The sequence below is a fragment of the Idiotropiscis lumnitzeri genome, chromosome 1 (assembly GCF_059441095.1).
Source record: "Idiotropiscis lumnitzeri isolate Australia: NSW breed Sydney's pygmy pipehorse chromosome 1, RoL_Ilum_1.0, whole genome shotgun sequence".
NCBI classification, from domain to species: domain Eukaryota; kingdom Metazoa; phylum Chordata; class Actinopteri; order Syngnathiformes; family Syngnathidae; genus Idiotropiscis; species Idiotropiscis lumnitzeri.
In genome coordinates this window covers 33456356-33479767 of record NC_142391.1, presented here as the reverse complement: position 1 = coordinate 33479767, position 23412 = coordinate 33456356, and the positions used below count along the sequence as shown (strand labels likewise).

Here is a 23412-nt window from a genome sequence, read left to right as displayed (position 1 = left end):
TCAGTTAGTGAAAATATAAACGAATTGTGGCTTGAGTGTATTGTTACATCCATAATCATGAATAAAATTCCTTCTTGAGTTTGAGTGATTCCTTTTGGGGTTTTGTGCAAAAAAAACGTTATTCTCCATAATTACGGTGTTTGTATAGGCACTTGTAAACACCACTGGGGGCAAGTCAATTACTCACAGTTTTTCACTATTTGCGGAAAGGCTCATCCACTAGAATAGAAACTGCATATTGATTTCAATTTGGGATTGAAAGTTTTTTTTTTCTTTACTTGTTCTCGTTGGTTGCGTCATAACGTGGCATGGGATCCAGGTCATTGCCGTTCACGTCAAAGCTGGCTTGGTGGTCCTGGAGAAGGAGCAGAAGGAAAGAAAAACAGATATGAGAAGGAGAAGAAGAAGAGGAATGAGAACAGAAACAAGGACAAAAAACAGGAAATGAGGAAAAAGCTTTGACTCTAACAATCATTTGCACGTGTGCGGTCAAAGAAAAAGGCAGCTTTTATGTCGGCATCAAACTAATGCTCAGCCTTTAGCGTCAACAAATTCATCAAAGGGAGTGAGAATCATTTTAGCCTCACCTGCAGCCTCGGGTAACAACTTCCAATCATGCATACACACTCACATCGGTGAGTGTTTATGCACGTGTACTAGACATACCTCAACATGCACGTACAGCGTAACCGCAGACGCACGCGAGGAGGCACACGCCACATACCTGCACACCCACAAGTATGAGGAATGCAGCGTAAGCCGGCACGCACTGTAATTCAAAATAAAGCAATTTTACCATGTGTGTGATTTTTTTTTAAACGTTAAAACTGGGGATGTAATGGTTTCAAGGTTCGGTTTGGTTCCCATTAAGCACAGTTAAGGAACAAGGTCCAACAACAAAATGACAACTAAAACAAAATTTTCAAATAAACGAAATAATGTACGGTAATCAAAAAACAACTAAATAAATATTAAATAGAATATAACAAATTAATGTGTTTTTTTTTAGGAATAGTGAAACTTGGAAATTGCCTATTTTTATTCTTTGAATGAATTTCAATTTAAAGCAAAGCGCCCACCGAGAGGAGTAGATTCTCCAATGTACTCGTGTGGTGCAGCAGCCATCCACAAAATCAATTTGCATTGGTGTGTAAAAGTTTAGTGGATTTTAAATGGGACCAATAACTACACTATGCTGAGTTGCACTAATTCTGTGAAACTGCCTATAAATACTGCGAGAACTAAATTAAAGAGAAAACTGAGTCTTTACTTCAAATACTAAAATACTTATAAACCTATTTTACTTTACTTGGACACCAATCTATTTTTCAATGTAGACAGGACTGAAATCATATGAATCAATTAAGGGTAATATAATGTACAAAAATAAACACTAATTGATTTTAATTTTGTTTTTATTTACATTTAATATAAAGTGTTTTGTTCTCTAGTATGCATAATATTATCTACACATACAAAATGCACCTGAGCCTGCATGCCTCCAGCCATTTTTTATTTTTAGCACTGTACCTTGGTATATTCTAATGACCTTGGTAGGTACTGTTGTGTTCTTAGGTGTTACCATTAATGGCATGTGGCAAATAGATCACCATGGTAGGTTCCGTTGAGTTATGAGATTTCAGAGTTTATAAACGCAACACATGATATGTGATCGCCGAGTGACCGTAATAGCATCATTGTTGTTTGATGAACACGGGTATACAAACACTGTGTTTTGGTTTTAATAAATGTGAGTTCGCTGACTAATGCCGCCATAATCCACAGTAGACATTACAATTTGTCAGCGTACCACAACTGGACATCGTGTTCGGAAGAGTTCCCATGCAAGTAGTGTAAACGCAATAGGCACGCATGCATGAACACGCACACACGCACGCACGCACGCACACACAATGGCATACATACAAACTCACGTAGTTCTGAGCAAGGTCTGGGTGGTTGCGCTCGATGCCGTCATCCAGAATGGTCACCACCACACCTTTGCCCGTGTAGCCCCGCTTCCAAGCTCCCACGATATTCATGTCTGACTGGCAGTTGTGCACATCATCATTGCAGTGCTGTCGCGGCCAAAAGACAAAGATTGTTGCTTGTTAATGGTCAAATGTAAAAAGAATCAAGCTAGTGAGGATAAACATATGCGGTAATGCCAAGGACAATTAATCAAGATGTAATTTTAATGTTGATTTTGGATTCTCGTGATCTTAAAAACATTATAATCAAAGAAAAACAATGTGCCGAACGGTGCGGCGTGTTTGCAAGTTCCCAACATTGTGAAAGCACCCTAAATGCACCATGTTTGTGAAGCAAGCGTGTTGACGCGTAAAAATCTGCCCTCCCACAGGGTGCTTCAAACTGTTTAATGACATCCCAATTGGAGTTTAGCGTAAAACTAAACACGAAAACAAAAACTATTACACACTTTGTATATTCAGTAAATTCCCCGTCCACGACCGTAAATGTTACTTTGAGAAGTTGACTTAATGGACGATTTAACAGAACTGGCCACCGTGAAATGGCCGGACATTCACACCTACCTAATAGAAAAACACCAAAGATAAAGTGAAGGCTTATGAATAACCTTATACGCTATCGTCTGGACAAAATTTAAACAATGTTAGCGAGCGGTTAGCATTAGCGCTTGTAGAATATACAAAAATCCCATCAAATACTGACTAACTTAAAGTAATTTCACCTACAGCCATGTCTAACTCATATTATTTGACAGGCGGATACTAATAGTAGACTTCATGATAGTACACTGTTTAATCTTAGCGAATATAAAGTGTGCACAGCAAACACAAATGTTGTTAAAGAAACTTACAGACCCTTAACGAGTACCTACTGGGGCCTCTAAGCGTGCTCTTTCAAAATGCCCCTTTCCAACTTTAACATCTGCATGCTGTCCTCAGTCACGTCCGCCTATTCTCTACATAAGCAGCGCAAACAATGTGATGACGTCACACATCATTTCGAAGTTTCAAACACTGAGGTTTTTTGTGAAGTGTATTTTGGAGTTTTTATAGGAACACAAGAATATAAAAAGCTTTTTTGAATTAACTGAAAAAGCTCCGACAAACAATCCCACTCAAAAACGGCATCAAAATGTGTCTGAAACGTTTTTTTAGCCGCCTCAGAATTCAGTTCGGAGAGTTCTGTTCAAAAGCCAGAAAAATATTAAAAGCGGTGGTCAAAGTATTAGCTCTTATCTGCACAATATTAACCATTGACAGAGCGGAGGTCTACTAACAGCCGAGAAAGTGCAACGATCTGAAGGGCCGTGCAAACAACTTGTGATAAGCAGCTCAAATCTCTGTCTTAGTTGATCTGAGCCGATTCATTTAAAGCAGAAATGACTACAGAAGTGTTAATTTCATCAGTTCTGACTTGTTTTTATCAAATTTAGTCAACGTCTTCCCATTTTTATTTTGTCAAGTTTTATTTAACAATAGGTGAAGTATTTTAGTTTTAATTTTTGTCCAACAAAAAAAAATGTATGCTACTAGTTTTAGTCCACAAAAATTGTCAACAATTTAGTCTAGTTTTTGACCTGGACTTTACCATTTTACATTTTGTTCACGAACACTCGGCTACAGCATAATATTTGTTTTTGTTCTTTCCCAAAATTTGGGTGCTGCGGCGCAGTGGAGGACTGGTTAGTACGTCTGCCCCACAGTGCAGATGTCCAGGTTTCAAATCCGGCCTTCGGCGGTCCTGTGTGAACGCTGCATGTTCTCTCGAGGTTTTCTCCAGATACTCCGGTTTCATCCCACATTCCAAAAATATGCATGGTACGTTAATTGAACACTCTAAATTGGCTCTAAGTGCGATTGTAAGTGTAATTGGTTGTTTTTCTGTCTGTGCACTATGATTAGCTAGCACCCAGTTCAGGGTGTACCCCGCCTACTGCCCGAACACTATTGGGATCGGGTCCAGCATGCCCGCAACCCTCGTGAGGAGAAGCAGTTCAGATATATATTTGGGTGCTTTTCATTGAATCTTTTTTTTTTTTTTAATTTCTCCAATATTTTTGTACGTTTCATATATCATTTTAGTTTTGTCATTTCTTTTGATTGTCCTTACTATACTATGGCTCTACTAGTCTTCCATTCATAAAAACAAATCCCTCAGCTCCTTTCATCCGCCAGCAATCAGAGTAAGAGAAACAACCTTGAGTAAACTTTGACCTATACTAGCATGACAGCTAACAAAGGAAATAAAACATTTGGTGTGGGTGGCATGGTGTACTTACAATGTACCACATACTGCTCCACTTGGCGTCGTTGTAGAAGATATTGCTGAGGAAATTTGGGAAGCCGTGGGTGTGGCTGGACAGAGAAAGGGGCAGAGCCTGCTTGTAATCCCGCTTGATCCTCCGCTTCACCACCTGCTGCTGGATCCACTCCACCTGAAACATTCCATTAGAGTCCAAAGTCATTGAATCGAACCTCAATTCAAGAAACGAATCCATTCAGCGACCCTCTTCGCGAACCGAAAAATTGCAAACCGAGATTTTTCGCAACGTAATTAGTGCAATTAATCTGTTCTAGACCCAGGACCACGTTTTAGTGACCTTTTTACCAGTGTGTGGTTAAAAACACAGCACAAAAATAAGTAAGGGTAAACAAGAAATAAAGGCACAGATATTAGCAAATCATTGTCCAACGTCATTATCGCTTACGGTACCGTATGCTTTAGAAACCGTGTTACATTGTGGGATGTAGCAGTCATTTTAGGCTAGCGGCATCCATGGCGAAGCTAAACAACGCTGTGTAGTCACGTGGGGTGAAAGACGGGATGTTAAAATACATGAATGGAAAACATAAAACCACAAACCTTTTCGAACTTCATCACCAGTAGGGCTACAACAATTATTCGAATAACTTGAATATTTTGATTACAAAAAATGGTTACAGAAAAACGGAAGAGCAAGTTAAGTCAAAACTTTTCTTTTCAATAATATGATCTATGCAGCTCCATTAAACACGGCATTCTGATTAATATTAATTTTGTGGACTTGAGCAGCAAAATCCAGCGATTTTTCTCCTTCTCAGGGGCCCATCCATTTTGCCACTTTTGATCAACCAAAAATGACATCACAGTGCCTAAGGTATTGTAAGAATGCATTGTAATACCCCCTAAGTGGTCAAGGGGAAAAACAGCCACCTGTGTACACACACACAGGCACACGCAAGCAATAAAAACACAATAGGACTTTTAATAATGTTTGTGAACAATAAGTGCCAGCATATTTCCAGGTGGCAGAAAGCAAGTGTCTAGCGCTCACCCGACATTTTTTTGCTTTGGAGTTGCACCTCCAGATATTCACCAGAATGTTTTTTTTCCACTTTCCTTTCTAAATCTAAAATTAATCCAGCAGACATCGTAGGTAAGAAGCATGAATCTAATAGATGTCATAAATATGTAGATTGCCCATAGATGTAGGGTCGCCCATTTGTTTCAATTTTTGTTGTTCAAATTTGATGCAAACTGAACAAAAACTAAAGACTACATTTGCTCTTGAAGGATATTGAATGGACAAAATGGCCCTAAAAAGGCCACTTGTTGAGCATGGGCTCTTTTTGTGGGTCTACTCACAATAGACCCAACCACAAAAATGCAATTTTACCAAATGAAACAGGTTTTGTTTTTTTCTTTTTTTAATTTAGAACATGTTAGCCTTTTTTTTTTTTATTAGAACTGAAAGAAAATCTAATTAATTTAATTCAAATCCAGAATGCAAAATAAATGTTACTTAGGCATTAGACATTGATTCTATATCCATTATTTCCTGTGCAAAAACTCCCAAATACAAAAATAAGATCAGCAGGAGGAAAATTAGCCTTTTTGATGTTGTTGTTCTTTTTTTTTTTTTTTTTTAACATTCTCCCCTTACATCTCTATTCACTGTCCAAACCATGACATGGCACCTAAGGATGAAACAGAAGCAGAACTTAAGACCATAAAGAGATTCATTTCCAGGCAGCACAAGAAATTTTCATCTTGCCAAACAATGTCCGTGTGCATAAAAAGGTGGAGCGTTTTTCCAACGTGTCGATACGACTTGAGAGCGAGACTGACATAATTACTGCGGCGTGATTATCCGCTTTCATGCGCAGAAACAATTTGCCGGCTTCTCTGGAGGGTTGGGAGGCGGCGAGACGAGATAAAGCTGGGAGGAGAAGAGGCTTGAGGAGAATGAGTCCCTGGAGAGTCCAAGAAAAAAAGAGAAAAGTCTCCACTGGAGTGAGAAACAAATAGCAGAAGAAAGAGAATTGATTTTATAAATACGGGCGACTTAATAACTCAATTGAGGTCTTTATAGAGGTGTTGAAGTCTCGTCTATGTGGAAAAAGATGAAGACGAGGCCACCTGGGAGAGAACTAAAGTTAAATACCGTCCCGAATAGTCTTTATTAACCTAACACTGCTACGCTACATCACTGCATCCGCCTCAAAAACACGATAGTGTTCATTAAGATCCGCTTGTCTACTTAAAACCACTGGTGCAATTTGCATACATTAGCATTTCAATTCCATTACTGCCATAACTCTGGGGAGACAGTGAAGGCATCACTGCTTTTTCAGCACAGTAAAGTCAACTGCGACTTCCACATGCAGCGTCGACAGCACCTCAATTATATTCCCAGTAGTTTGCATTTGAGTGAATACACTTGTGTTTGCCCTCTTGAGAATCGGCAAAGCCACATTAACTTTTATACATGCAAGTGGGAGAAAAATTATTTGTTTTTGCCCAGAAATCCTTTCTGATGTGTATAAACCACAACTACTCCAACTCTGCAGAAGTCAGCTACACAGAGCTTTGCAAATAGCGGTAAGATAAAACATGGCGCTTAGTGATGGGGACAAAAATCAACTGGTTGATTAGGTGGTTAGTCTTTGACTTTGGAGAGTTTTGATATAAGAGTTTTGTGTCTTCTAGCAAATCATCAGATGGACGTTTCTCAATTTAGCATCACCGGGTCTAGTATAGGTAGTTCGAATTGGGTAGTAACTGGGGGGAGGGGTGTAGTTGTTTTTTTTTAGAAGGAACTCTGAAAACAGCTAAATGTGATGTAAAATGGCCACTTTAAACCAAAAGGGTGACACAAACCTAACACAAGTGAACTGTCGCACTGTGCGCAAAACTAGTGTTCACCAAAGATGGGCACTTCGTAAATAAATCAATAAATCGTCCATGCCCATTGCTGTGCAAAATTTGTGATGCTCATCAAACAGAAGAACAAGACTGTGTCTCATGTTTTATGGTGAGTTGAACTATGTTGCAAAGCTTCGCCCACATATACGATTCAAACACAGTTTGGCATTGTCCCTCAGTCAAGTGTACTCTTGACTTACATATGCTCCAACTTGCAGGTTATTGAAGTTATGAACCATTTGCATTGTATTGCAAGCCAAATTTTGTCGTGCAGTCAAGCTTCACATATTCTGTGGCTCGACTGACGTGAAAAGGAGCATTAGAGTGTCCCCACGTGCGGTAACGGAGAGCCACAGTATCTTTTTTCTTTTACACCAGTGCTAGCCTTGTACATGCCTCTAAAACTTTATGTTTTTGGTGCAGTATATGAATTAGTTTTGTTTTGTTTTTTTGTGGAAAGCGTAACAGACGTAGATGGAAGAACTAATATCGTGGCTCATGAACACGACCAAAAGCATGCCGTTATACTCCCCCGCGCAAGCACCAGCAAGTTAAATTTAGAGAAACTTTAAAAATTTTAAAACGGTTTCAAATAATGTTGTATTGTACTGGGCATTGATAGACTACATAAAAATGACAAAACACTAATTTTATACTTTGTTGGGTAGTTTTAAGCCACGATAAAAGTTTTGAACTGCAAAACCCCCTTTTTTGAATGGTCAATCCCCATCACTAAGAATTTTTAGGGTTGCTGGCTTCCGTTGCAACTCAGAAGAGTGGATTTGCACTTTTCAAAAAAAGATTTAAGCAAAGTTGAATCCATTGTCCGGGTGACCAGCCGCAGACAAAAACCTTCCGCTGTTTCCCCAAAGAATCGGATGGCGATGACACGCTTTGTTCCCCTGATAAGAGTCTGCACTTATAGCACTTTGGATACGCCACGTTATTCCAATCCATACTGAAAGGCAAAGGCAATATCGCGCTACGTTTCTACCCGGGTATCAGCGCACCCCTTTGTTGGCTCGCCACAGGCATCGGACACGCTCCATTCTGTTTTACTTTTACTCCGGCAATGACTTTCTGCCGGGCCAGCTTGCATTGCTTCCAATTTTCTCTTCTTTAATTTGTTTGGGACCTTGTTTGTGTAGTCTCAAAAGACCCCCAAACGCACACATGCAAACACATGCGCATGCATGCACGCTTCCACTTACTCAGACTATACGATCGCAGGTGGTTCGCCTGGGTCAGTAACCACGGGGGAAAGTGGGGAAGAGTTCATTTGAGAAGAGTCAATAAGGACAAATTGATCCACTGGTGTTTTTGTGATGGAGTTTTTAACATTTTACTCACAACAACCTTTCGGTTGTCTGTTATCCGTACGCTCATGAGTCCTAATGAGCATTCTTTCCACGTTTGATCGTCGTATTTACTTTGATTAAAAATGAAATTAACCTAGTTTGCATTCAGTCCCTGCGTTGTGACGAAGGGAGCGTTGGGGAGGATTCAAGTGCAAACCACGTAGCACGCTAGATGGCTTTTGGTCTCGTTGACTCAAACCCTCTGAGACGCAAATGTCCTCCGGCAACAAACACACCTGAATGTGCATGGACTTTAAAAGGGGTTAGCACCACCAAACTGTAATGACCACAAACTGTTGTTTACAATTAATCAGTAAAGCAGTAAATACATTGCAATTTGATGAAATAACAGATTAAATCAAAATGTGCAGTCATTTAAGCCCCCTGCTATTTTACCAATTAAAAAAAAAAAGCCTACTGTCAATTATTTACCAAACATCATTAATGGTGGCTGTTCAAGAGCACTTCAGGTAACTTAAGGTCCTATTACACTGACAATCTTTTTTCCCAACACACTGTCTTGTGTTTACGGTAGGGCTAGACACGACAAAATTGCGTTTGTGGATTGATGCAGCACCATACAAGTGTACAGAGGCAGGCATGGCAGTGATTTAAAAAAATAAAAATCTAATCAAATTGATTTGGGGAACAGAAAATGGAAAATCGAATTGGGGCTTGAGTGAATCATTACATCCCTAAATTATATCCTTGAATATTTGACATCCAACCACCAGGATAGAGGATGGAATCCAAGTCATTTGATTAGGTAGTGCAACACATCCAGATAGTCACTACATTGACCATTGATTGCAATTAAGTAAAATAGTAACGTTATGAAATGTCTAACTGTATTTAATGCACCTCGCGCCTCGACGAAATGTTCCCGTCCGCCCATCCTTTCGAACCACAAAGGTTGGGTGAATTACAAACAATAATACAAATATTCAAGTGGCTCAAAGAAATGATGGTTTGAACAAGAACCAGGTTGCTTTCTTTATGCCTGGTGCCTTCAGAGAAGAGTTACACACCGTACATGTATATTATTTATTTTCGATACTTGATAAACACAAACAAAGCCTAAAGTCGGGATATTGCCATCTTTACAGCTTCTGAAGATATCTTGTTTCAAACAAAGTGTACTGTAGACATTTCAAATTCCTACGGGTGCTTTGTGCCAGTCTCTTCTATAGGGTTGCGCTATTAATTTATTTAAGGAAGTGCTTAAACCTGCTTTGTCAAATGCAGAAGTTGGTTGCGCTTGCACCTACATCAGAGTATAGTAAATATGTGGCTGCGACAAGGAAAGCAATAGTTGCTTTCAACACAAATTGAGTGGGGGTAGCGAACTTCAACCACCTCAAAAAAAGGGGTTTTAAACTCCTACAGCCAGTCAGATTGTGTTGCTGAGCCCAGCCATAAATTCCTCTATGTCATTAAACAAAAGTAAAAAATGCACACCCATCAACAGAGAAATGCTCTTTGACCTGACAGAGGCAGGTGACGTGGGCGTTAAGCCCATGCCATAAAGCGGCACTTTGTCAAGGTAACCGAGCTTTATATGCGTTGCAACAAGTTGACGGTGGCGCTACACCCCGTCTGAGTCATTCTCACACAGAGTGAGACGTCATAGCAGCTCGGCAGACTCGCCCTCTCGCTGATCCTGCAGATTAGCCAGACATCACCCGACTAACCCCTCGGCACGCCACCTTCCCTTTATTTGGCTTAATCCAGCACTCGCAGCCGCCACCTTGCACAATGGAAATGAACAGAATGCCTCAAAATGAGGCCCAGAGCTCTAGTAATGCAGTATTGTATCGTGAGGCATTGATCACAAAGCGGTTGTTCGGCTCACCACTTATGATAACCAACAAATTCCCACTCTTTGCCAGAAGGAAATTAGTCCATTTGCGTGCCCTTATTTTTTTGTTTTGGCCACTCAAACAAATGCTTCCCAGAATGCGATGAATGCATCCCCACACAGCACCGAGGCATTTCGCAGTATAACGCAACAACAATGGCAGTTGGGCAGCTCATCGGGCAATCAACAATGGAGTACAATGGCGACTGGCGACTAGTCGTTCTCCGAGTGACGTCATTCCCGAAGAATACCGGAGATTGCCGAACAAAATCATTTTCGTTGTTAGGTTACCTTTGCGTTAAAAAAAATAAACTAACGTGAGTATTCTGAAAATAGATTTATTGCTCAAAATACGGTTGGTCAAGTTTACTTCACACTTGGTATTTAAGTAGTCAATAATATTGATTTTGATACGTTACAGATTTGTGTGAAATCTTTACAAGAGATGGACAATGGACATATTACTGGATTAATTGATTGTACTTTGTAGCTAAATCAAGTTTTGGGAAAAAGAGGAGGTCACAATATACCAGAGTAGCAGAGCATTCAGGCTCAAAGAGTTTTGCCATGTTAAAATGAGGTAAGCTACAGGTAAATTTGCAACAACCCCGCCACTCATCTGCATCAATACAACACAGGCGGGAAAATTGGGAATGCAATTGTGAGCATTCAGAGAGCGAGTACGTGCTTACCTTGGGCTCCATGGAGATAAAACTGTGGCGACCGCGACTGGACAAAGTGGACCTCTTAATGGTCCGACTGTGGAAGAAGTGGTAGTGGTCTTTCAAATCCCCAATCTGTAAAAGCACAAAATAACGGTCAGAACAAATTAAAAAGGATGGTCCTAGAGAAATGCTGAGATCGGCAAGAACCATGGTTTTCTGGGGGGAACAAATAAAGTCCTGGAATCTAAACACGGACACGTGCTAACACGCACGCCCTTACACGATCACTTGTGTGAACATACAATGCCACACATAGAAACACAACATTTTGGACATTGTGTTAGTGTTCATGTACAACACACACACCCCATGGACCATCATATTTACGGTACTAAGTACCCTTTGATATTTCCCTATATTTTCATCCCGGTATTTATTTACAATACTCATCGGCGCCATTTCTTAACTAGACTCAAGCTTGACATCATCACCAATAATAACACAATCACATTGACAGCGAGTAGGAGGATGCGAAGTGGAGGGCAGCTGCACGGAAGGTGATTAGTTTTAATAATTGATAAAGACCACACAATCCGAGTGTCATGGCTGCCAAGGCTCCCGTGGTGTGTCATTGATCCATGGCCAGCCCCACACAGTCCATTAGATCAGCTTTCGGCTCATACAACACACGAGTTTAGGAATCAACTAAGAGCTCAGAAAAAGATCTCGGTGCGTGTTAAGGAAGTGGTAATGTCTCATGCAAATAAGCCACTGCTCACCCCGTCCACCACTTCTGCAGGGCCAACGCAGAATACGACTGTGGAGCGAGGTGGTGGCGACGAGGCAAGTGAGTGACAACTATCACCTTGGCCTGCGTTTCGATTCAGATTTACAAAATCGATTTGATTCACAAGATTTTCAATTCAGTTAAGGATTTAATAATTTTACTTTCATATGAACGACATTCTCAGAAGAAGCAATGCCACAAATAGTAGAAACATCTCGCTCTAACTTGGTGAATTATTATAAATATGAATATTTACATAACATGAATTACTCCAATGTTGTCTGTCGCCCGCTGTCGGCTTCGTATTTTTCCCCTGTGGGCGGAAGTTGTTACAGCAACACTCCAAGCTGACCTATGACAATGCTTCTTATATCGTTCAGCGAAGGACCACAAGACTGAAGTTGATTCGCAACCAGAAGGCAGGAGTTGCAAACAAAATTTCAAAACGCACAATAAAATGTTGAACACTTGCAACCGAAGCCAAAATACGCAACAACTTAATTCAAATACTTTATTTTTCTTTGGAAATTGTTTTTTTGTTTAAAATATTTTTATACATACAGTACAAGGTTTAACAAAAATAAAGGGGTTCGCTGCAAATGAATGCCTCGAATCTTATAAAGCAACAGTGTTTATGTGGTTGGTGCAAAAGACTTTCAATGCCGCATAAGCAATGTCACTTTTCACTCAATAGACTGCGTCAAAACATCTTACCCTCGACGACCACAGGTAGTTGAAAACCTCTAGCCTTAATTCCCTTCACTAAACGGTGCCCGTGCATTCCCTGAAGGGCGAGTGTTCATTTAACCAGAAGAGATGCTGCTTGCACTTTCTTACATTAATGTTGTTATATCGATATTGACAAAGTAAACAGCAGCAGCATCAAGTAAACTAACGGTTAATTCAAGCTGAAGAGCTGTTGCTTGCACTTTATTCAATTAAAGTATGAATGGATTTGCCAGGTATGCTTCTTTACTTGTTTGTTTATTATACACATAATTAAATGTTACCTGATTGGTTTACAAGAACAACAAGACTTGAGGAAATGTCTCCAGTACTTCAGTCATACTGATAACATTTTCGTCTGAAGTTATTGAATCGATATTGCGCAACCGAATCGTTTCAGATCGCATGATTCTAAATGAACCAATGTTGTCCCGAAATTGAATTGACAACCACAAATCGTTAAATCAAGTACAACACAACGGCACCTAAATCTGATTGTCAACAAGCAGCATCAATATCAAACTTAAACCAGGCAAATAATTTAAAACTTTTTTTTTTTAAGTTATGGAGTGGGCCGCGGTCGTGTATCCCACTATAATATCTTCCCTCAACATGAGTGCCCAGTTAAATGTAGAGTCATTTTTAATGTCGGAGGATGAGATTAAAGGACACACATAATCTCATGGAAAATAACCCCAAAAATGTATTGGGGATGCCCACTACAGGCAAAATCTTGCCATTTGTGTCTTTTCCGCAAATAATGTCTAAAATTTAGCTATTAAAGATAACTGTAATAAATGTTTAATGGCAGCTGCTGTTTTGATTTTGGAACATGTGATTTCTACTGTCTAAAAATAATTAGGAGTGTGGTGTCCCCAAACTAAAACACGTCTAACAGTAGATCTTATTCAAATTCTCTAATAATAGTTTCAAGTTGAAGCCATTGTGAGCTGCTTATCTCTCAAAGTTTTTTTGCACGGAGCCACAAACCCTGACTGACTTTTTGCTTACTTGGAACTATGTATGTCGCAACTATCACCACTGGGAAGTCAATCACGTGCTGTCGTGCTGATACTGGATCATGCGTCACTTTGATCATAATCCCGTAATTTCTTTTCCGTCTCACCACCCGCTGGGTGTATTTAAATGAGGCTTCCCGAGCTGGAGCAACAAGTCTGGGATTTGCCTCAACTAGTGCACTCACACGGCTTTTACGTGCAACTGTGTCCATTTTCTAAATGAAAAGTCCCAGTTACACTGTCGACATTGTGAGCATAGGGCACATTTCCTTTACTAGACTGAGAAGGTTATGTTTTCAACTATATTAGTTGGTTACTTACAACAAGGAAATTATGTTTTAGTGAATGTTTACAACGCATTTGTTCCATATCGTTGCTGTCCTGTGAAAAACATGCATGTCCAATCGGGCCTTTTATAAATAAATAAAATATAATATAACATATAACCGTTTGTCCACCAAAACATTTTATTGCTCTTGTTTGTTGCCGCCACCAAGAGGGTTTCTTTCACCAATATTCTTTTTGCATGGTGTAACAAAAAAATTTAAAAAAAAAAAAAAAAAACGACTGAATGTGGATTTTTCAAATTTCACACACCTATGGGGGCTTTGTGCCAATCTGAATTAGGATTGTTTGGCATTGTTGGAGGTCTGTTTTGTTTCTAATATCGTGATTCACAGCCAATGTGGGGTCAATTGTACAGTTTCACTGAATTAGTTTGGAAATTAATTATTTGCTACAAATAATGCATCTTTGCTCATCTACCTACCGGTATGTTTGTAACATATTGTAACCTGTAGAATAAATTAAAGAAACTTCCACTAGATGGCAGAATGTATGCTTAACTAAACAGTCCCAGATCTCACATGATGCAAGTAAATTTATGAGTAAATGGAGATGACACCATCATTATTTCAGTATACTGTAGCGTGATAGCTGGAGTTACATGCGGCCCAACTTGTGATTTTTTTTTTTTTTTTTTTAGTTATAGGGTGTTGCTTAGTTGACTTACTGCGTTGTGTTGCGAGATAAAATTTGACATAGGAGTGAGTTTCAGCTACGCTGCCGCTCCGGCGAAATGGGAAAAAAACAAACGGAAAAATTACAGTACCTCCATGCCCTCGCATGTGGGCAAGGAGAGATCCACTGTCACCAATGCACTTTAAGCCACGGATTAAATATTTTACGTACAACAAAATCCTCAGTCATTAAAAACATTTTATGGTGGTACTGGGTTAGCTCTGTTGCGTTGAGACGGAACATAACAACCGTCCCCTTTCTATTACATCATTCTTGTGCCTCACGCTCCAGGCATGACAGATTGATTTATGGTCAATCCAGCTGTTCCTGGAGGGGACCACAATTTGCACTTCCTAACCTTTTTATAACCGTATTTTCCGGACTATAAACCGCTACTTTTTTCCTAGATTTTGAATCATGCGGCTAATACAACGTGCAGCTTTTCTGTGGATTTTTCTTTCACAGGGGGCGCTCTATAGTTGAGAAAATACACTGAATAAAGCTCGATTTTTTTTTTTTTGTCTTGGGTCTGTTCTGTTTTAATTAGCAGTCTTTGCCGTGTTAAAAGGCACTGTTATAAGAATCTGTTTATGTACATTATGCTCATTCACAGTACAAAATCGCTCTGAACATGCAGTAAACAACCATTTTTTTTCCAACATAGAAAACTGTGGCTTATTTTTCTGGGGCAGCTTGGATATGTTTTTTTTTTTCTTCAAAAAAGTGTTTCTGCGGGTTTATATAGAAGTCCGACGTCTGGAAAATACGGTAATTAAAACAAATGTACATAATATATACATTTGAATTCTCTATTGCATATAAAAGAGCCACTCAACAACAACAAAGGGCTTTAAATAAACAAAGAATAACCACAGTGTGATTTATTTTCCCCTCTTTGTAACACGATTAAGTATGTCCTGATCACACCCAATTCCAAGTCACCTGATTTGGCATATCTGCCAAGTGCCGATCTGATAGCGGGGCAATGTATTAAGGAGGAAAAAAAGATTGTCTAAAATTTGTTTTTTTGGGGGGAGGAGGCAACACCATCCAAAGATGACACCTTTCATATGGTTCGTGGAGCAGTGGTTTAAACCAAGTAAAACATTTAAATCCATTTTTTTTCCCAGGCAAATCAGTTTTTCACAGTATTAAATTATTTGTGTTAAATGCAGCACTATGCCTTTTTCCACACAAAATGCTTAATTTGCACACATTGCAAATCACCGTTGCACCGTCTCTGCATTTCACAATAAAACATTTCCAGACTGCTGACATTATCATTGTTACATGACACTAGACGTCAGCTTCCCGCCTTCCCGCAACAACCATTAGAACTTTTGCCCACTGGCTGTGTTTACTTGCGCTGTTTCCGGATGCGTTATGATGCTGCGTACGATAAAACTTATGTATATATTTTTTCTTTTGTCAAGGTCTATGTGCCGCTGAATGATTTTGTCGCCCATATAAACCAAATTAAAGTGAATAAATAAAAACCACAAACTGGTTCCAATCAGCTAACAATGACTTACTATTAATCCTTGAAAATATCAATGCTTTTAGAGAACTGAACAGAGATTTACAAAATCCTCCTACACGCCAAATTGTCAATGCCACTTGGGGGGCACAAAATGCTGTTGTTTGTACTTTTGAGGTCAGGGTTGTAGCAGTAACTCTCTTTCATGAGTGATAGTGTCTCTACGAAACCTAGGCAGGAAGGTTAGCATTTGAATTGGATGAATATACAGTATAATCTGCTTTCTATTTGATCTGAAAGTCAACATTTTCTTGACCTAAGATGACATTCTATTTATGCGCAATCACAATCTTTAGATTGGATGCACTATGAGCAATGATTGTCACCTAGTAGTGTCCACTTATTTAAACTTACGGTTGCTCAGCTCAATAAAACATGTTCATTTTCAAAAATTAATTGAGGGTGACTCCAAGTTTGGGCACGGGCCCAGTTACCCATCCCTGTATTACACAAATGTAAGAGCTGGTTTAGGCGTAGATTGGACTACATAGAAGTGGCAGTTGGCTGTCAACAAAAAGTGGTCGGAAGGGTAATTTAATCAAGTTTTCGGCCACAAAAGACAAGTAATCATGATCCTGGGAGCAAGGGCAAAGGACAATACCATACCTCAACTAACGAATGCCGACTGTCTGCTAGTCCTAAAAAAAATTTTAAAAGATGAAAAAAAATAGTCTATAAAATTACACAAAAAACGAGGAACCACACCTATCAAAGAAAGAGACAAACGAAGCACTGCATTAGGGCTTAAAGGAGTCCTTAAGAAATTCGGTAACGATTAAAAAAAATGCACCAAAAATGTTTTTTCTGCCGCAAGTACCCACTTATTTACGTGTACACTGCCAAGAAGCGGTTATGGTTCGCACTACAGTAAGAAGTGAAGGCAAACATCAAAATAAACCTGGTCTTACCAAAGAAGATATAGACATCATTGGGTGTGAATGCTTTTATTTTGAAGCAGTTCCCTGCAGCGTGTCGTGGCGAAGCGGTTGACTTGACTCTGTTTGCCGTCACATACTGTTGCTGCAAAATTCAATAACACAATGACGCCCTGAAATAATGTGTTGCTGTTTAAAAAGCACTCAGGTGCCCCATATAGGCTGACAAGAGTTATCTTTTCAACGGAAGTAGACGAAGTAAATGACTGCACACTTAAATTCTGATTGTCTGACGCAGTTTCAGTTCCAAATGATAATTTATCAAGCCAGATTTACTTAAGAGTGTTGTAATGGGCGGCAAAATGGTCAGACACCACTTCCGTCTCATACCAAAATTAATGTCCATTGGGAGATTTGTCTCAAATCTCACAAATGTTTCTAGAAAGGAAATTAATGTGGTGCTTTGCAGGGTAATACAAAATATAGACTAATCTAAAAATGAAAACCAGTTGGTCGCTCATAATGAAGTGGAGTATTTTTTTTGGGTGTTTTTTTTTTGTCTTCAGTACTTATAACCAATATTTTATTTCTTTATTTATTTACACCTGATTAGTTGAGAGACTTCAGTAGGATATCCAAATACTACTGATGTTACGTTCCGTATCGAGGCTTCGGAGCGTGTGCCGAGTAGAGGAGGGGGCGCTACCACAGTGCACGTATTTGCCTCACTGGAGAAAGGGAGGCTATTTTTCAATTTAAAAAGACCTGGGACAGATTAATGGCATTTCAATCCAATTGAGAGGGGAAAATTGATTTCATGTACAAGTAAATTGAGTTATGAGCTTGTCATGCTATTAATAAAATTTATGACTCATGGTACCATTGTACAAAGTACATACTTGGTGACATTTTTGTTTGGTAGTGCGTTGTGAGAGTTTTCAAATGTAAAATATTATTATACTAATTTGGAGACACCGCTCTAATATCAAGTGTAATTCTAGACCCGAGTGCCAGGATTCTGAAAAGACCAAAGGGAATTATCACCAGCCCCTCTTTCCTTAATGCTTGCAATATTATACAAACGGTAACAAAGTAAAGAAGATCAGGCATGACAAACCACCAAATGTAATTGTTAAAAAAAGACTTGGAAAAACATCAAGCATGGTTTACTTGTCCATGGATTGGTCTCCTCACACCCCCATTCCTCAAGCCCTCCACCAAGTGCCAAGTACTTCAAAAACAACCCTTTGAAGATACATTGTGCCTGTGACCTTGTCATCTGATTTAGACTCCATTTGAGCCACTGTCTTAGTCTGGGAAGGGGGCTCCACGCATAAGAGGATTACCCAGAATTCCCCAACAAGGTGCTCACTCTTTAGATGCCAACTCCTTTCATCCATCCATCCATCGCTTCATCCATCAGTCAGCCCTTATTCTTTAGCTGCCAGATTGTTGGGCGCTGCCCCCCTAACAGTCTCGTCAGGGAGGTCATTATAGCCTTGCTTCAGACTGCCACCAAATCAGAATTTGAGCCTATCCAGACTGAAATAGGATGGCTCTTTTGGTAGTCTGATCAGTCACAAAGCATATGAAATCCGATTTTTGCAAGACTGATTGTAACCACATTCGGAAGGTAGTTTCATATCAGATTTGGACAAGATGTATCTCAGTCTGAACAGCTCCAAACACACCAATCAGTTATGCCCGTCCGTGACATCACTGCGCAACACAAGACGCAATGTGCCAGACCAGCACAATTCCAGCTTTAGCAGGCTTTTTAGAGAGAACAAGCTTGGGCCTTTTTTGGGATTAAATACGACTAAAGGTTTGTTATAAATCTAAAAAAAAATTATATATATTTTTTTTAAATTGCGGAGTTCTGGTGTCCGACCAATGTTGGTGTATTTGAGGTGTCACTTGTTATCAATAAAGTTTTGTTGATATAAGGGCTGCAGTTCTCAAATATTTTTGTATTGGGTATCCTACTGAAAATTCTATAGAATAATCAGCTATTCACAATAAAAAAAAACGTTGCTTTGTCAAAGAACAATTATAAACGTATAATTAGTGACAACATTTCCACTCCGTAGTGAATAACCAACTGGTTTTGTGTTTTTAGATAACATTTTCTACATTAAATTTAAACTGTGCATGGCAGCATGTCTTGGCCCCCCTAGAAGCATTAGTGACGTGACGAATCTCTCCCAATAGAATATGGTCTATGAGATGAAGTGACATCAGAAGAGTAAGAAGCCAGCAACAAAGCGTGTAGGGTCATTCAAATCTACTGCCTTTGAGAAGTAACTATTTTCGCCATCCTATATTGTGCACTTGAGAGCTGCTAGCCGTGAGCACAGCTGCCGCTAAACGCTGGCAACTGGTGCCATACAATACCGTGTCAGCATAATTAAGTTGTTTTTAGCACACTTAATTAGCAATTGAATGTTATTTCGGGACAGTGTAGTTGAAGTCTATGATAACAGCTTGTGACAGCAATATAAATGCCCCAAACAGTCTGAAACACAAGTCAAGTCAGTCATTCCGCTGCGACACTCTCCCAGAAACAACTTCAAAATAAAAGCAAGCATTACTGTCTATTATTTGGTCAGCTAAAGTTTACTTTGAAGTTGGCCTTCTTACCCTTGGCAAATGCCATTTTTTTAAACATCAAAAACTTATTAAAATTGTTATGAGATTACAAACATTTCGTCAGTTTTTTTCTTTAAAGAAATACCTTTTCCTTGATCGCATTACCTATTTTTTTATCTTGAAAAAATTAAACTTTTTCAACTTAAAAAACTATGACACTATTATCTTCAGAGTATGACTTTTTTTCCTCTTAATTACAAGTTAATTCTCATGGGATAATTGTTTTTTTCCCAGCAGTTTTTGTCACTTCTCCCCCAATTGTCGAATTCTTCTTCATTTTATGTTGTGGGGTCCGTAATGCTACATTCAGAACTGCCGGCAAGAAGAATGTTTTCCACTTGAACATAAACAAAAGAAAGCACGGCTGACAACCTCGATTGATACATGTAAAGTCGTGATCCATTAGCGCTACCCCAACAGTAGAGGATTCTATGCGGGTGGGAGTCAAAATACAACTTCGAGTTAGACTCCTTATGTACACAAACACACACGACCACACGCACACAATCGCACTCACAAACACAAAACTCCCACAGCAGGAAGTGAAGTAAAATGCTCATCTATGAGGTGTCGAAGTCCAATGAACACACCATATTGACATGTAAATGAGGCTGAATGGATTGGGGGTGGCGGTACACTCCACAGGGGAATTCCTATGGTGAGCTGGTATAGAAAATGAACGAGGGTGAGTGAGTGGTGGTGATGGGGGAGTGGAAGGCTCTGCACGTTTAGTTCCAGTCAAAGAGCGGTGGATAAACGAGGCCATTAAGGCTCTTCTCTCTGGGGAGTGTAGTGGGTGGGCGGGCTGGGCAAGGCGGGGATAGTGGAAGAGCGGAGGCAATGAGTGGGGGTTCAATAGCTGTTGACTAGGCTACCCCACAACAACCTGTCAGAATGCCCCCCCATGCCGGCAAGTGCGGGCTTGAACTATATTTTGGTGTGAGAGGAGTATGTGTGAGGTCCATGCTGGAGGGGTGTATATCTTTTTACCCCACCCCCCACGACAGGCTCTTTAACTGTGTCCAAACAGCCCCCCCCCACCACCTAAACTGTTGATGCCAAGATCTCATTTATGGATGCATGCCTCATTGTGGTCTTTACTGACTATAGTCAACATGGTGGAGGGAATGCACTGCAGGACTCGTTCCAAATTAACCTTGAAAAGTGTGAACGTGACCATCTCTTTGGAAATTATGACCCACTTAGGAATGAGAGCAAATCATGCATTTTAGGTCAACTCAAGGAGGCTGATGGGAGTCACGTTTAAGACTTTTTAGACCCCAATCTGAAGTCACTTTGTCTAATTGTAAGAAATTAATTGTGGCCATGTCGCCTTTATCTATTGTTAGGTATCAGATGTCTGCGTGTTGCACAAATTGAGGCAAAATGGAGTCCGGTGCATGGGTATAACCATCCAGTCTTAAGTAATTTGCTATCTTAAGAAGCAAATTGAGATGCCAGATGTGGGAAAATTAAATGTCCAGTCAACCCACTAGCGCACGGCTTGAGATTACATTAATTTAAAAATAAAAGGAACCATTTAAAAAAACATTTTTCACCATACTGTAAATCAATAAATAATTGAACAAATGTAAAATTCAATATTTAGTTATTGTAAAAAATCTATATTAAAAAAATCATATCATTAAGAGTATATTTTCTTTCCCTATGTAAAATTTTGACTTAAAAAAATTCTCCAAAATATCTCCAAACATTTTTCCCTGTGAAAACCTTTTTTTAATAATTAGACCACGAACTAAAGCATCGCATGAAAGAAAAAGATCAATTTTATCTTACAAGACTACACCTACCTTTGTAAGACTGCAACATTTGTTTAAGTATTAACATTCTTGTGAGAGTCAGACTTTTTGTAAAGAAATAAACAAATAAAACAAAAATAAAAGAAATCAAAATGTGTTTTTTTTTTCTGGAAAAACATATATTTTTTTAAAGATTTTGAAAGAGTGAACAGTTTTGTATCCAAAGCTTGCGTGCATCTCAAACACAAAGCACTAAAAGCATCGAATGGCAGATTGTACCACAGAAGTTGTGTATTTGTAAGTCAAGCTACCACTGTATTCTTGTAAGAGTGCTGTTTTTTAAGACAACTTTTTGTCTTGGAAAAAAGCTAAACGATAAAGGATGGATGTACCTCAACTAACAGTCGTCTTAAAATGACCTAGACCAATAATGTAGCCTACACACTGCAGAAAGAACAGAAGTTACCAGCGGCCATCTTGTGTTGCAACTCACAAAGTGCGCCTAACTTGAATACACAAATTTCTCTGCGCTATAGCAACATTATTTTCTGTCTCCACGTTGAAAATGCTACAATGTGTGGCATACAGTTGTACCAATAACTGTGGGAGAAGCTCTACATGCACAGTTCATCAGTAAGAATGCAATTATAAACGTACTTTCATAAGGTACATCTCTGAGCGCTTCTCAAAAATGTGTCTGTATCATGTTGTCAGAACCATAAACAATGAAATGAAAGCAAATCAGGGAAAAATTACTGTGAAATGTAAACCTAACATCTGTAAGTCAAGATGCATGAGACCCTGAATTGTGAATACAGCCAATGAAGTTCTCATAACTCCATACAGTGATCCTGGCATAAAACACGCACTGATAATAGAATTTTCAGTGAAAAGCAAAAAAAAGTTGTCAATAATGGCTGCAACACAGGATGGTTGCCCACAGAAAGGCCGCTCGAGTGGTTTAAAGAGGCCCGTGGCTCAAATGCCTTTATGTTATTCTTCATCTGCCAAACTAGTTGGGAGCGACACAACAGCGCCCTAGCAGGTCACAGCGAGGTACTGCACCCATTTAGCCTCAACCCATCAACTCTAATTGCTTATTTCGCTTTTCGTTTCTAGCACTTTGCTTGACACCTGCTGCAAAATAGCCCTGATTGACGAATACAATGGTTTTGTTTTTCCTTGATATAATTCATGAAACTTTGTCTGATGGGCTCACACTGGTTTGCGAAAAGGCTCAAGCACATGCGATTTCTCCCGGCCCGGCGAGGCTGAAGCACCTGTTGCGCGGTCCGGCTCCGTCTCACCACGGCTTTCCTCAGAGCGGACCTTTAGCCGGTTCAAACAACATTTGGACGAGCTTTGGTGTGGCGGCTTGACTTCCGTGACACTTTGACAACTTGGTACGACCGAAGGAAATGAAAGGAATGTCGCCTACCTGTCCCATGTTTCTGTAGCCGTACTTCTCCGCTATCCGCTCGGCCACCGCGGCCCCGCCGGCTATCCTGACCGCCCAGTGGTTAGTGTAAATCCGAGCATGGCACTGCGTTGGTGGCGTGAGGAAGCCGAGGCTGAGCGCCAGGACGCACAGCAGGCGGACCATCTTCTCCCCGCTAACTTTTCTTTTCTCCTCCTCCTCCGCCTCCTCTTCTTTTTCTTCCCCCCAATAAAAAAGGCTAACTTCGGTCGAGCACGGATCTCATGGACGGCCGAAGCGGGACAACGAGCGAGAAGGACCGAGGAAGGGACGGGGGATAGTGGTGGTACTGGGAAGTTCCCCTTTCACCTCAAAGGTCTAATAATGTCCACATGGGAGAGTTGGAAGTTCACTCCTGTGGTAGCAGTAGTAGACGTAGGCTCCTCCGAAGCGGTTGGCTCCACAAGCGCTCCACAGAGATTAGTGTCCACACAGCGTCTCCTCACTAACGACTAACTAGCTGGAGCAGCCTGGTCGGCGGAACACCAGACTAGAGAGGAGAGTC

At 40.0% G+C, this 23412-nt stretch overlaps 1 protein-coding gene across 2 annotated transcripts in view; it reads right to left on the bottom strand.

The window, feature by feature from the left end:
• The window catches only part of LOC148344301 (proprotein convertase subtilisin/kexin type 5-like), an 89349-nt gene extending 65937 nt beyond the window's left edge, over positions 1-23412 (bottom strand). For both annotated transcript variants that reach the window (XM_088296208.1, XM_088296198.1), the window contains exons 1-5: positions 22869-23412; positions 11085-11189; positions 4271-4426; positions 1935-2078; positions 279-355 (exon numbers count right to left, since the gene is read on the bottom strand). In XM_088296208.1, the coding sequence (XP_088152334.1) occupies positions 279-355; positions 1935-2078; positions 4271-4426; positions 11085-11189; positions 22869-23033 (647 nt within the window). In that variant the 5' untranslated portion in view covers positions 23034-23412. The remainder of the gene's footprint in view (positions 1-278; positions 356-1934; positions 2079-4270; positions 4427-11084; positions 11190-22868) is intronic.